The sequence below is a fragment of the Octopus bimaculoides genome, chromosome 3, assembly GCF_001194135.2.
Source record: "Octopus bimaculoides isolate UCB-OBI-ISO-001 chromosome 3, ASM119413v2, whole genome shotgun sequence".
Taxonomy (NCBI): Eukaryota; Metazoa; Mollusca; class Cephalopoda; order Octopoda; family Octopodidae; genus Octopus; species Octopus bimaculoides.
Window position 1 is genome coordinate 70,336,501 of NC_068983.1, and position 15,368 is coordinate 70,351,868.

The 15,368-nt window shown below is 36.3% G+C and overlaps 1 protein-coding gene across 4 annotated transcripts in view; it reads left to right on the forward strand.

The window, feature by feature from the left end:
* Positions 1–15,368, forward strand: part of LOC106883361 (regulator of G-protein signaling 7) — a 483,378-nt gene that overhangs the window by 380,695 nt on the left and 87,315 nt on the right. For all 4 annotated transcript variants that reach the window (XM_052966211.1, XM_052966212.1, XM_052966213.1 and 1 more), the window contains one exon: positions 116–208. In XM_052966211.1, the coding sequence (XP_052822171.1) occupies positions 116–208 (93 nt within the window). The remainder of the gene's footprint in view (positions 1–115; positions 209–15,368) is intronic.

The following is a 15,368-nucleotide window of genomic DNA, read 5'->3' on the forward strand; positions in this document are numbered from 1 at the left end:
ATATATATATATATATATATATATATATATATATATAATATATATATTTATATGTATGTATCCACACACACACACACTATATTATCTTCATATATATTTATTTGATTTGTTACAGAATCATATATTTAAACTGATGAAAAGTGACAGCTATAATCGATACCTGCGGTCCGATATGCACAAAGAGTTTCTCAGTGCTACAAGAAAGAAAGTAAGGTTTATTATGTCTCCTTTACCATCCTTTATTATTAATTATCCTGTTCGATAACTTCTGCTGAATCCTGCTACTGTGTCTCTAAGATTTTGTGTCAAACATCCCCTATCACCTGCACCATTCAGTGTCTGCACAACCTTGTAGTATTTTGCAACAAATTTTTCCAGTACAATTATCTTAGTTCACACATCACTTTATTTGCAATATTTTCTTGAAACACCGAATTGCAATAATTTTTTTATCATTATTATTATATTTATTAACAGTCTGGGGATGGGTTTTTTTAAAGTATTATTTGAACCTTTTAAAAATCATTTCTCTGTCATAAAATATGGTCAAGTATGGACATACTGCATCAGAATTTCACTGCAGTGGTTTCTTACTAAAAAGAAAAATGCAAAATTCTTTTCTTAGTTTCTATTAAATGATGTTTGTTAAAAGTTTGGGCCCTGGTACCATAACGTAATCTCTTGCATCTTATTTCCTTTTTTTTTTTATCCTTCACATTTTAAGTTTGTAACTAATACATGCAAAATCAAACATGCACACTTACACTCACACAACACATATATGTCTGTATGCACATAAATATATATGTATATACATATAAGTGTGTGTATGGGCTTATGCACATGTACATATATATATGTGTATAAACATGTATACACATAAAATAGATAAATATAAATAACGTATATAGGTATATGTACATGTACATCTATATGTATGCGTATATGTGTATGTAATTGTGTGGGTGTGTATTAAATTCAGTTTGAAGCATTAAAACCACATAAATGCTTTAGAAACCCCTAAAGTACAGTATAGTTAACAGCAATAGTCTATCTTACCAGGAAAAAATGAATGAGATGCTAAATTCAGAATATAACATTCTCCACAGTAGAATCAGTAGTTGCAACCACTCCACCAACCTCACAGGTTGTGTAGTGGGTAGTATGGATATAGTTTCACTCTACCTATCTATAAGCAGATTTTGCTGTGGAAAAATGCATTGAGATTATGTGAGAATGAAGTAGAGTTCCGTGAAGTCAACACATGGGAACTGGGCCTCCTCCTTAAACTAAGTTATGACTGTAACTACCTAGACAACCATGACCTTAGTAGATTCTGCCCCTTCAGGTCACAGAGGGGAAGACCACCCACCATCACCTCGATAGTGAAGAAAAGCATCGCAGGGCGCTGGAGTGGCTGGACCATACCCACCCAGGACCCTGAGATCAACAGTCAGGTGAAAAGAATGATTGCACATGCAAGAGGAGCTAGCATAAGAACCACTTTGAAGAACCACAGGAAACTATACATCCAGGTTCAAGGTGCAGCCATTGGTTTCTGTGAGGCTGGAGAGCTGGCCGGCCTCTTCATGACCTGGTGGGAGAGAAAACTTAAACAATCCTTAGCGGAACAATCCACAAGTGTTTGGCTTTACTATAGGTATGTAGATGACATTAATATTCTAGTTAGGACAAACTCTAGTAACTGTAATATAGAAACTGAGGGGAACATAATGGAGAGCATCCAGCATATCGCTAACTCCATCCACCAAAGTATCAAGGTAACTATAGATTACCCCACTAGACACCCTAACAATAGACTCCCTGCCTTTGATACTGAACTTTGGTTAGAGACTGTGAACAACAGAGTGCAGCTCCTCCACTCCTATCACATGAAATCGATAGTTTCTAAATATATTGTTCACAAGAACTCAGCTTTGTCACACAACATGAAAATTAACACACTGATAGCAGACTTAGTTAGGATAATGGACAACTTGTCTCCACTATACAAACCTTATGAAATAAAGAAAAATGTACAGAAATTCATGCACCACATGTAGTTCTCTGGATATGACCAGAAAGATAAGGGTTCTGGTATACTGGGGAGCTAGAAAGAAATTAAATAGCATTATATGTAATGAAACCAGTGGTACCTGCCATAGATATAGAAGTAAAGACTAGAATAGGATACAAAGAGTTTGTGACAAAACAAACAAGGTGAACACGTGGTACAAGACCAACAAATATTAAGGAGTAATGTTTGTAGAGGCCACAGCCCATGGAGAACTAGCCCAAAAATTTAAAGCTCTGAAGGAGACCAAACTCAACATTAAGATCATTGAAAAGTCAGGGAGCTCAATCAGATCACAACTATGTAGGACATACCCCTTTGAGAATACCGCATGCAACAATGATAACTGCATGGTAAGATTAACTCTGGTATTAACTGTAGAACTAGAAATGTTTTCTACAGCATAAGGTGCATAAAGGGTGCTTGTAAGGAGAAGAACATAATATATATAGGTAAGACATCTAGAAGCATTGCAGAGAGACTAAATGAACACGAGATAATATGACAACAAAAACAGTCCTCCATACTCTACCAACATGGAGGCACACTGGGTCAACTTGACATCTGCATTTTATCCAAGCACCTGAAGGATCCAACACTCAGACAAATACAGGAGTACATCCTCATAAATGAAACATCCCCAGTACTAAATAGGAAATATACATAGAAGGTGGCCATACCCCAAAACTCACAGTCTTGTATATACACAGGTAGAGTTGTTAGTAGGCTGTTATGTAGACGTATATATATACATATATATATATATATATATATATATATATATATATATATATATATATATATATATATATGTAGGTAAATGGATATGTAAGTGAGCAGAAAGATAAATAGATAGAGAGGTACATAGGTAATATGGACAGACACTCACACACATACATACACAAATGAAGACTGATACACATGACCATATGCACACTTCACACACACACACACACACACACACGAGAGCCACATATAGACGAGACATCCATACATAACAGATATATGTACATAGTCATACAAACCCATACACATAGACACACTCAAACATGCACACACAAGGAGACAGAGGTACACACACAAATACATACACACACATGCAAGCACACACACACACACACACAAACACACATACATGCATACACATACATACATATGTGTATACACATACACACATGCGCACAAACAGAACAAAGAAAAAAACATAGCTCTGATAACAGACAGAGTCAACAACTATTGAAAAGGCTGCAAGACGTAATGAAACTTTTCGGAAAAAAAGAAGAAAGTAAATGAGTGGAAATTGAACTGGTGAGTGTGTTAAGTAATAAGGCACTAAAAGAGAATGACCCTCCCCAGACACAATAAAAAAAGCTTCAGCACATGAATTCACATAAAGAATCTGACAAACCAAATACAAAAACTGAACACACACACACACACATACATATCTTTACGTATAAGTATGTGTGTGTGTGTGTGTATAAATATAAAGATAAACACAAGTTTATATTAAAGCTTAAATGCATGTTTCACCATTATGCTTGTTTGGAGTCCTGCATTAAAAATTCCATTGCGTTGCATATAGATGCTCAGCTGCAATAGATCTTCAAGGAATACTTTATTGTACTATGTAATAGATAACTAGTCACCTGTAGCTTGATATAGTATAGTGTTCCTTGAGGATCTGTTGTTGCTGAGCATATTTAAAACTTCTATTGCAGGGCTCCAAACAACCACAATTGTGATACATGTGTAAGAAGTTTATTATAAACATGTATTAATCCTTATTTTTCCTATGTTTATTCCATAGCTCATAACTGGTAATACTACTCAGTATAGTAGTTAACTATACAGAAAGAAGACTACATTAGGAAAATCTACATAGAGGTCTAAAAGTAGCAGTAGCACTTGCACATATACTTGTACATATAATTTTTATTACTACTACTACTACTACTACTACTACACACACACACACACACATATATATATGCACAAAGTTTTGTCAGTGAACAGGCCATAGTTTCAAAGCAACAAAAATATTTTGACACAAATTAGATTTAAATGTTGAAGTGAATCTAAGTTTTTTGTGTGTTCTTAAATGACTTATAAACATCTTCCACGCTGCAATTGTTTTTGCTTCAGCACACGATCTTAGATCAAGTAACTTCCTATGCAAGTACATCTCTGTATGTATGTATGTATATATATATATATATATATATATATATATATATATATATATATATGTATATATATATATATGCACCATTTGAGCATGGTTGTAGCCAGTGCTGCCTGACTGGCTCCCATGCCAGTGGCATGTAAAAAGCACGATTCGAGCGTGGTCGATGCCAGTAACGCCTGATTGGCTCTCATGCTAGTTGCACATAAAAAGCACCCACTACACTCAGAGTGGTTGGCGTTAGGAAGGGCATCCAGCTGTAGAAACCTTGTCAGATCAGATTGGAGCCTGGTGCAGCCTTCTGGCTTGCCAGTCCTCAGTCAAACCGTTCAACCCATGTCAGTATGGAAAGTGGACATTAAACGATGATGATGATGATATAGTAAATAAGTAACAAGGATGTCAAGGTATCCTTGTTACTTATTTGCTTTTTATTCCCCTTACATTGAGCCTTGCAGATAATACTGTACTGGCTTGGTGCATCAACTTAAGTACCTTATTCAACTGAATCTTAATTATTTCTTATATATATATATATGTATATATCATCATCATCATCATCGTTTACTGTCCATTTTCCATGTTGGCATGGGTTGGATGGTTTGACTGAAGTCAGAAGAGCCAGCAGCTGCACCAGACTCCAATCTGATCTGGCAATGTTTCTACTACTGGATACCCTTCCTAACGCCAACCACTCAGAGTGTAGTGGGTGCTTTTTATGTGTCATCAGCATGGAGACCAGTCAGGGGGTACTGGCATCGGCCACGTTTGGATGGTGCTTTTTACTTATCACTGGCACAGGAGCCAGCCAGTGGGTACTAGCAGCAGCCACATTCTGATGGTGCTTTTTACGTGCCACCAGCATGGGAGCCAGTCAGGGAGCACTGGCCACAGCTATGATATTGGTTTTACCTGACTCAGCAGGTCTTCTCAAGCATATTCTATTGCCCGACACATCGGGGGTACTCTTAACTGGGCCAGACATGTGTGGCTGCGATCTCACTTTAGTTGCCGGGTCTTCTCAATCACAGCATATCTCCAAAGGTCTCCAGTTGTCTCTCTTGCACACCACATTTGATGCTTCTTATGCCCAACTTTTCTCTCAGGGTGCTTACACTCTGTCGTGTATGCACACTGACATTACACATCCAGCGGATCATACTAGCCTCATTTCTTTCAAGCCTTCGCATGTCATCAGCAGTCATGGCCCATCTTGTCTGTAAAAAACATAAATCCGAAAGAAGAAGCACACTCTAAGATATAGAGCAGTATATATTAAAATTGGAGAAGGCTGGTTTATGGGATTGCCTTAGGTTTCTCGTCCATAAAGGGTTTAGCTTTATGGTGTATGATCAGATCCCAAAACCTGTTGGCTCAAGGCCTCTTAAGAATATGAAGGTGGAAATGTCTCACTGCTCAAAAGTAGCAACGGGGATTATCACCATTGCTTATTTTATCCCCATTGTTATTTTTGTATGGCATTTCCACCTCCATATTCTTAAGAGGCCTTGGGCCAACAGGTTTTGGGATCTGACAATACACCATAAAGCTAAACCTTTTATAGATGGGAAACATAAGGTAATCCCATAAATCAGCCTTCCCTATTTTTGATATACATATTTATATTTATATATAGTTATGTTATATTTCATTAAGAACATAGTAGAGTACAGAATTTCCCAGTACTATCGGTAGCGTTATTATATTCTTCCAAGTTTAAGTTTGGACATTCATCGGGAGTGAATGTAAAATTGAAGGAATTGGAGTCAAGAAGAAGGAGTATGGTTAGACATTTACTTATTATTCACTACAATTGTTTCAATGCAATGTAGTTCTCCAAGAACACAGGTATTTGATTATGCAACTGTTTGTTTGCATAATGAGATCTAGTTGTGTTTCTTCAGGTGATATATGAGTGTTGTCGCTTTCAGTTTAAAATTGTCGACTTCAAGGCCATCTTCACTGTTTGTCATTGTTTGAACTTTGTAGCAGCTGATAGTCTCATAGTGTTTGCCATGAGAGTGCATTTGTCGGACTGCTATGGAAGATAAGTAGAGAGAGATATGTATATGTGTGTGTTTATATATATATATATATATATATATATATATATAGTGAGAATTTACAAAAAAACAAAGGACGAAGATGGGTGTGTAAACAACAAACAGATGTATTAGTTTAATGCTCGGGAAGTGACGAAGTCTTTTATGTTTCGAGCCTACGTTGTTCGACAGAAAGGAACACAGAAATAAACAGGGAGAAAAAATAGAAAAGGTTTAGTGGCTAGCGATCTATCATGGCGAATGCTGGACAGAGGGGTCACACAGGAGGGCTAGGAAGAAAGGGAGATAATAAAGTTGTGGTGACCCCAAAACGAAGGTGCGCATGCGTGTGTATGTGAGAGCGTGTATGTGCATGTGGAAGGGGGCTGGTGGCCTTGACGTATGCGTGTGTGTAGGTGTGTGGATGAAGGTGTAGGTGCTGGGAAGTGGTCAGTGCTAGTGTGTGCAGGGTGGTGTGATGTGGTGTGTGGTTGGAATGTGTAGGGATAGGGTAACAAGGGAGGGCGTGATGATGAAGGGAGAGGGTGGAGGGGAGAAGGAGGGTAGGAGTGAAGAGAGGAATACATACATATATATATATGTGTATGTATGTGGTATGTTTACCTACTTACCTATGTGTATGGATGTGAGTATGACAACAGCCTGACATATACACACACATATATTTATAACGAATGAGGGAAATGGAAAATGGAGTTCAAGAAAGATTCTTGCGAACTCCATTTTCCATTTCTCTCATTCATTATAAACTTGACGAACACTGCAGAATTCCTGAGGTAGATCCAGTGACACTGATACCAAAACTGTGGATGACATCAGGTAGCCTAAACAGTGAAAGTGCTTTAATTGGCATATTACTATTTGGACCCAAAGTCCAAATAGTTATATATATATATAAATATATATGTAACCGTTGCCAGTACCGCCTGACTGGCCTTCGTGTGGGTGACACGTAAAAGCACCCACTACACTCTCTGAGTGGTTGGCATTAGGAAGGGCATCCAGCTGAAGAAACTCTGCCAAATTAGATTGGAGCCTGGTGTTGCCATCCGGTTTCACCAGTCCTCAGTCAAATCGTCCAACCCATGCTAGCATGGAAAGCGGACGTTAAACGATGATGATGATGTATGTATGTATAGATAGATAGATAGATATATAGATATACATACACACACATACATAAAAATTACATATATGCATACATACATTCTTACATACATCTGTAGTTTCGCACACGCATACATACACACTTACATACATTTGTAGTTTCGCACATGCATACATACACAAATATGTACATGCAAAGAGATAGATGATGATCATCATGATATGTGTGTTTATATAAATATATGTGTGTGTGTATGTATATATCTGTCTATAAATTCCATCCTATTTTTTGAAGTGTTCATTGCATTGCTCGTGTGTGTATCTATTGTAGGATTGGTGGGTTTTGAAGCTTTCGCTTTCATCTTTGACAAGCTGTATTTTCACCCTTCTTTTATTCAAATATTTGATATTATACCTATTAAGTCTTGCTAACCGCCTCATTATTACTGTTTTTATCAGTAATAATGCTTTCATATAGTTGTTTTTATATATATATATAGATATATACACGCACACATACACACACACATACATGTAGTAAGCAAATAAGAATGGAAAACTCGAAACATCACTACATGCGCTTCAATAGCATGGTTGTTTATTTACAAAGCAAAATATTTTGCTAACTGAAGGCTGAATATTACCTGATGAAATGCATGGCTATGTAACAATGTGGAATTACATAATATTATGTTATGTACTTTGCATTGTAAATAAACAACTTCACTATTGAAGCATGCTTAGTGATGTTTTGAGTGATGCATTCTTATTTGTTTAATAAATGATATTGGGTGTAATTATGCTATTCATACATATAAAGATTTAAACGATGCCTGAGATCAATATATGACTGTTTATATTTGTATGGACCATGCTCTTTCAGAGTAATCTGTTTGCCTAATATCTGTGGAGGTGTTTCTAAGTTAATCTGCCAAGACCTATATGATCCCCATTGTATTATGTGTATGTGGTGTGTGTGTGTGCATGCATGTGTGTCTGTGTGTGCGCACATATCTATATATATAAATGCATATTGTCAGTAAATCATAAATCTGAAAGAGAAGCACACTAAGTTAAAGAGCAGAGTATTTGGATAAAAATAGTTATGGCCACCCTATGGGGTTACCTGGGTTTTGTGTCCATAAAGCACTTATCTACACTTATCTAAACACACCAACACCAGTTGTCAAGTGGTGATTGGAGGATATACACAGATACTTCCGGGTTAATCTTCTCCATTGGGTATGAGAATTAAAATACCCTAAGTGCTGAGGAAGAGAGTCTTTTCCCAAGGTAAACATGATATTATAACTTTGGGGAGGTGGAGGTCCAATAGAATTGAGGTATTTCAATAATAAAGACATTGAGGTAGAGTTGAGGACAGCATACCCATGTATCAACAGTGTGTATGGACTTGTCCTTCCAGTTGTACATTCATTCACCAGTACAGACCAAATACTCTCAATGTATACATGAAACCACAGAGGCATACTCTGGCATGCAGTCCATGGACTCTACCTTGGGTCTTTGTTATTAAAATACCTCTGTTCTATTGGATCCTGAAATTGATTATATACCAGGGACATGCCACCTGGGTAGGCAAGGTAGGCAGTGCCTATCCTGAGTCAAATAGATCGATAACACTTTCCTTTTATGACAAAATATGCACCTAATTCAATAAAATCATGAAGGTTATTCTGATTACTATGATTAAAATACCAAATATTTTATTTTTTGTAGATTAGGTAGGCATAATTTTGCCCCTGCCTTTCAATCTCAGTATTAATGCTACGCATAATATTGCTGTAGTACATAAGCTGCATACATTCCTACGAATACTGTTTTGTTTATGTGCTACAAAGGCAGAAGTGAACCTGTCTGCAACTCAGTCATGCGCCTGTGTTTTGCTTATGTTTTTGTGTTTTACTACATAAGCGTCACCAACTGCCTACCCTGAGTTATTACTGACAGCATGTGCCTGTTATATGTGTGTTTGTGTGTGTGTGTGTGTGTGTGTGTGTGTGTGTGTGTGTTATGATAGATAGATAGATATACATGTACACACACACGCACACATATTTGTACATGTGTGTGTGCATGTATTTTAACAAAAAGAGAAAAATTTCTTGGTACTATGGTAGTGTATGATAATTCATTTTGTCTGATGCAGCAGACTATTTCATTATTGAAGTCTTTCTGATGTCAAGCCAGTTAGTCTGATGGAGTTATTTTAAGGGTGAAGCATATCAGACATCTTCTACTGCTGACAGTGAATGGATGCATATGACTGAATGAGTGGTTTAACTGCAATTAGAAGCATATGATAAGCTGGCCATCTGCTGGCTTCACAATATAAAGAGGTTTTAGCTATGAGTCAGCTGGATAAAAAAATTTAAAAAAACAACAAAAATGTATTTGCCACTTTTTTGGTATCTCGATCACTACCACTATGCTGCCAGTGAGCAGTATTTTCTGAGAGCAGAAATGATACTGCCACTCGAATGTCTACCATTTTACTATTCTCTTCGATTCCAACATGAACTATATGTGTTTCTCTTTTCTTTTTCTTATATATTTTCTTTTGTTTTCTCTTTCTTCCTTTTTTTTTATTTGTTTCTTTTGTTTCTGACTCCTGACTTAATCTTATTTGTATTATGATACCAATAAATGGTCACCTAATTATGTATTGCTGTTCCATCTGCCACACACCTTTCAGCCAATTCTATGATTACAACCATCTCCATGATAAAAAGAGATGTATTTTGCTTTGTCCATCCAGTTTATTCTATCTGACAAACTGGCTTGATGTTGGTGAACCTCCAGAGTAACGGACAATTGAATCAGACTATGTAAATAATAGACCTGTATGTATGTATATGTATATGTATGTGTCTGTGTGTGTGTTGATGGTAATGAATAGAAGAAAAAGCATTTAAAACAACTTGTTGAGTGTATTTTAAATAACTAGCTGAGCCATAGACAAATACTTGAAGATTCTGCTCAAAATTGCTCATCTTTATATGACTTCCATGGGAAAAACAAAATTATACAAATGACAAGAGACATATAGACACTTTCCAAATGTCACATGATTGACATGTAAAAACAATCTATAGATTTAGTAGGGATCAGTTAACTAGTATAGCAAAGGAGATTATTAACAAAGTTGGATTTGAATTTGGTGTGATGGAACATTCAATAAGTAAAGTATATAAATAAAGTATGCTTTTATGACCATATATAAATGCACAGAGGCATGCACATGCACACACACATACATGTATTGGCACAATCACACATACACATGTACAGGTTCATTTATGATTACATGCATATGCATACACATATAAAAAGACACAGCCATATCCATATACATACACAAGCATATGTATGTATTCATTTATAGTACTGCTGAAGTTACTTTTTCTCTCTTGCTACTCAGTTTTTCATACACCAATAATTCAATAATATAAGCAACAATATACGAGAATCTGTTATTTGTAACAGAAGCACCTCAATACCAAGTCTAATGATGGCTACTTCTAATAGGATCTTATGGAGGAGGTGCCTGAAGACTCTATCTCAATGACCCTGGATGGATGTGTGTGTGTCTTTTTCTATGCTACCATCGGTTGGACAACTATTTTTCTGACAGTATTTTTATGGCACTTCCTGTCACCAATCCTGATCTGTTTTACAGAGTTAAGGATGTGATGTCCAATGGGAATGCAAAAATTGACACTATTTTTTCACTTTGGTAAACTCAAGCAGAAAGGATATACTTACATGTGTGTACACACATACTTGAGTACCCATCCATCCATAGTGGGCATAGACCAGTACTTATTTTTGTTTGTGTTGTACCTATTCTGTCAGCTTTTCTTGTCAAAAGCACTAAGTAAGAGCGACACAGTTGCCAAACAGTGTTGGTGAAACTAAAGATAAACAAAAAAAACACACACACACATACACACAGGCAGATAGCCAAACTCACACAGACACACATACACTCACACACAAACACTCACTCCTGCGCATGTACACACATGCATGCAAACACGCACACACACACACACACACACACAACAGGCCTCTGCATAGTTTCTGTCAGCTAAATTTACTCACAAAGCATAACAAAGCATTAATTGGATCAGTTTTATAGTATATGACATTTGCTTGAGATTCCAGTCAGTGAGATTAAATCTAAAATTAGGTGGTTTTTAAGTGAAATTTTTATCCTCATTCATATATTTATATTGGAACAGATACCACAAGATATTTCATCTCTTGCTCTCACAAATTCTACCAATCTCTCACCTGGACTGTTACTTTATTTATCAACCCTGCATAAGTAGATACACATTTACTTACATTCTCTGACAAGAAAGATGTCATAAAAATAATTTTTCTCAAATGCCTTATAAGAAAATATCCTCATATTTGGCCATAGTTAATCTTTACATATATCAATGTAGCTGCTATTGTATTATAAAAGCATATATCAACTGGAAATGATAGCATTAATTAAAACACATCCAACTGGGAAATGTGCATTGTTATAAATGTTCACACGACGTAACATTCACAGGGGAGAGGTTTGCTGATATGTATTGTATCATATTGTGAGATAATACAGAATATTTTGATGAATGCTTTATGAACTACTGATAATGTGTTCCAAGAGATTGGTTCCTCTGCAAATATAATAAATCCTGTTGATATACATATATTTAAAGGAGTAGTGAAAGTGTTATTCAACACATATATTTTTTTCTGCTCAACTGAGATCATCAGTTGTTGAATCAAAACTGCTGGAAATCTTTGTTGAAATATGAAGGTATAATACCATTTTTGAGATAAACATTAATGCAATAGTTATCTGATGCAGAAAATCATAAGAAACAAAGAAAAAAAAAAGACAATACTCTGAAACAGGGAGTGAACATTAAAAGACTAATAATTTAAATTGTTCTTGAATTGATAGGTCATACTGTAAACATTGCTATTATTCATAAATTGTTGTTGCATTGCCTTGTTTTACTGCTTTTCCTTATTCAGTGGATGAGAGAAGAAAAACTCAGAACATTAACTTCACCTTATGTGGGCTTATTTAAAAGAAAGGCTGGTGAAAATTCACAGATTTTTGGTGCAAGGAAATCCAAGAACCACATCTTTAGTAATATGACAGACTACTAATAGTAACAATTTCACTAAGTGGAAATAGACTACATATATTTAGGAAAGAGATCCAATTATATATTTGTAACTCAGCTACAGAAATGTGATTGAATCCCTATATAAAAATAATAATTGCCTACTAATGCCAGAAATTCTGTTCTAAATACTGTTAACTGTTTGATCTGAACCTATACTAATTCTTCCATTTCACCATCATCCATGACAAGAGTAACATTGATTTCAAATTTTGGCTCAAAGCCAGCAATTTTGTGGGAGGGGGTAAATTGATTACATCAATCTCAGTTCTTAAGTGGTACTTATTTTATTGGCTCCTAAAGGAAAAAAAAAGGCAAAATCAACCTCAACAGCATTCAAATCCAGAACATAAAGAGAGATGAAATGTTACTAAGCATTTTGCCCAGCATGCTATCGACTGTGCCAGCTCACTGCCTTATGATAAGAGTAGCATTAAAATATATTATTTCTAATTTATGCATGACATCAGAAATTTCAGAAGAGGTGACAATCAATTAAATCAACTCTAGCATTTGACTGGTATATATTTTATCAGCTACTGAAGGATGATAGTTTAGAGTGATGCCCAGCAGGAATTAGACTTGGAATATAAATGAACATAATTAAACATCATAACACATTCCTCTGGTGTACTACTAAATATGCTGTTCAGTACTTGAATAATAATAATAACAATAATAGTAATAATAATAATAACAGTGACTCTCATGGCTTTTGACCATGTACTGATTGGAAGTGTTAGCATGTACGTGTTTTGTCTTCGTGTAAAAAATGGGCTGCAGCAAATATTCTGCTCAATACTTCAGATTTGCTTGTCGCTTGCTTGACCTTAACCAGTTGAGCATGTCCCTTAGTGGCTGATGATATGTACATCTCTGATCATGAGCAAAGTAGTGGGGGAACATCATAGCCATGTGTTGAGGGGATTCTTTGAAAAATTCACCCCTGGAAACTTAGGTGTTTTGTTCATCATTCTTAAACAACCCTAATTCAGGGGTCTTTTGGGAAGGATGGACTACTCAACCTGAAGAAAATTCTAACTGGGCTCCACCACTAAGGTTACACACTGATTATCGTGATACCATGCATTTATGGTTGCAATGCATGTGCCAGGTATACCCTTATCAGGTGAGTAATCATGATAGGTGTATAAAGCTTTGTATATTTGTACCCCAGCATCACTTTCATGGCATGTACTGCTCTCTTACTCAATTATTATATTAATAATAAAAGATCAAATGTCCTTCTTGAGCCATGTGCTCATAAGGCTGCTTTCCCACTGGATGAGACGCTGGTCCATCACAAGAATACTCATTTTTACCAGCTGAGTGGACTGGAGTACTGTGAAGTTTTGTTTCTCAAGAACACTGCATCACCCAATCCTCGAATCCAGGCCACAAGCTTACGATCATGAGGGCAACACCTAACAACAAAGCTATACACCTCAACAGCAACAACAACAACAACAACACCAATAATAATAATCCTTTCTACTATAGGTACAAGGCCTGGAATTTTAGGAGAAGGGGCTAAGTCAGTTACATCGATCCCAGTGCATAATTGGTACTTATTTCTTTGACCCTGAAAGGATGAAAGGCAGAGTCAACCTCGGTGGAATTTGAACTCAGAATGTAATGCCATAAAGCATCTCACCTAGCATGCTAACAATTCTACCAGCTCACCACCTTAATAATAAATATCTCGATGCACTGCAAGGTGATGGCTCTTGTGGCTTCTGATCTTAGCTGATTAGAAATGTTAGCATGTACATGTTTTGTCGTGGTGTAAAAGATGGGCTACAACAAATATTCTGCACAATACCTCAGATGTGTTTGTCATTTGCTTGACATTAACCAGTTGAGTATGTCTATTAGTGGCTGGCAATGTGTGCATCTGTGATTGTGAGCAGAAGTAGTCGGGGACTTCAACATCACTTACATATATTTGCCCTGGGATACCCGGTATACAGGTGAGGCACTGTTGGTGAAATTGCTCCAGCCTTATTATATGTCTCCAGTAAGTAACCCATTGCATTCGTATAGCAATGAAGACAAACCTCAAGAATTGTAGACCTGCAGTTTTGTCTCCATTGAAATTTCATACTGTAACCATAAATATTCATTCAGTTCTTTTAATTTACCACTGCTTGTCTTGGTTTAGTAGGGGATTTCCTCATCAAAATATTTGTTTATATAGTTATACTAGCAGAGCCACCCGGCGTTGCCCGGGAATGAAATTGTTGCTTATTGGTACTTGGAAACTTTTACGATAATTAAAATGGGGATTAAATGAAAAAAATTCACACAGCGAATATACCACGTTATTGTTTCACTGTTATATACACAGATATACATTGACGCATGTCAGTCGAAAAGTGAAAGTGTAATAGTAATACTTACTTTAACACTCAATGGTTTTACACTTTTGTATATGACATGTACATACCATTCATGTAAGTGCTTCTTCATATACTACGTTTTCTGTCTTGCCATGTTTATCACTGAGAATGTAGAGGTTCTTTTCATCTCCAACTCTAGAACATCCAACATACAGCTGACCATGTGAGAAGCAAGGTTGAAGGAGGTTAAGTTCCACTACCTTTAGAGATTGACCTTGTGCTTTGTTGATAGACATTGCAAAGCTAAGTTTGACCGGAAACTGCAGTCTCTTGAACTGAAAGGGGAGATCATTTGAAATGAGAGGTATCCTTGGAATGAAAACATTC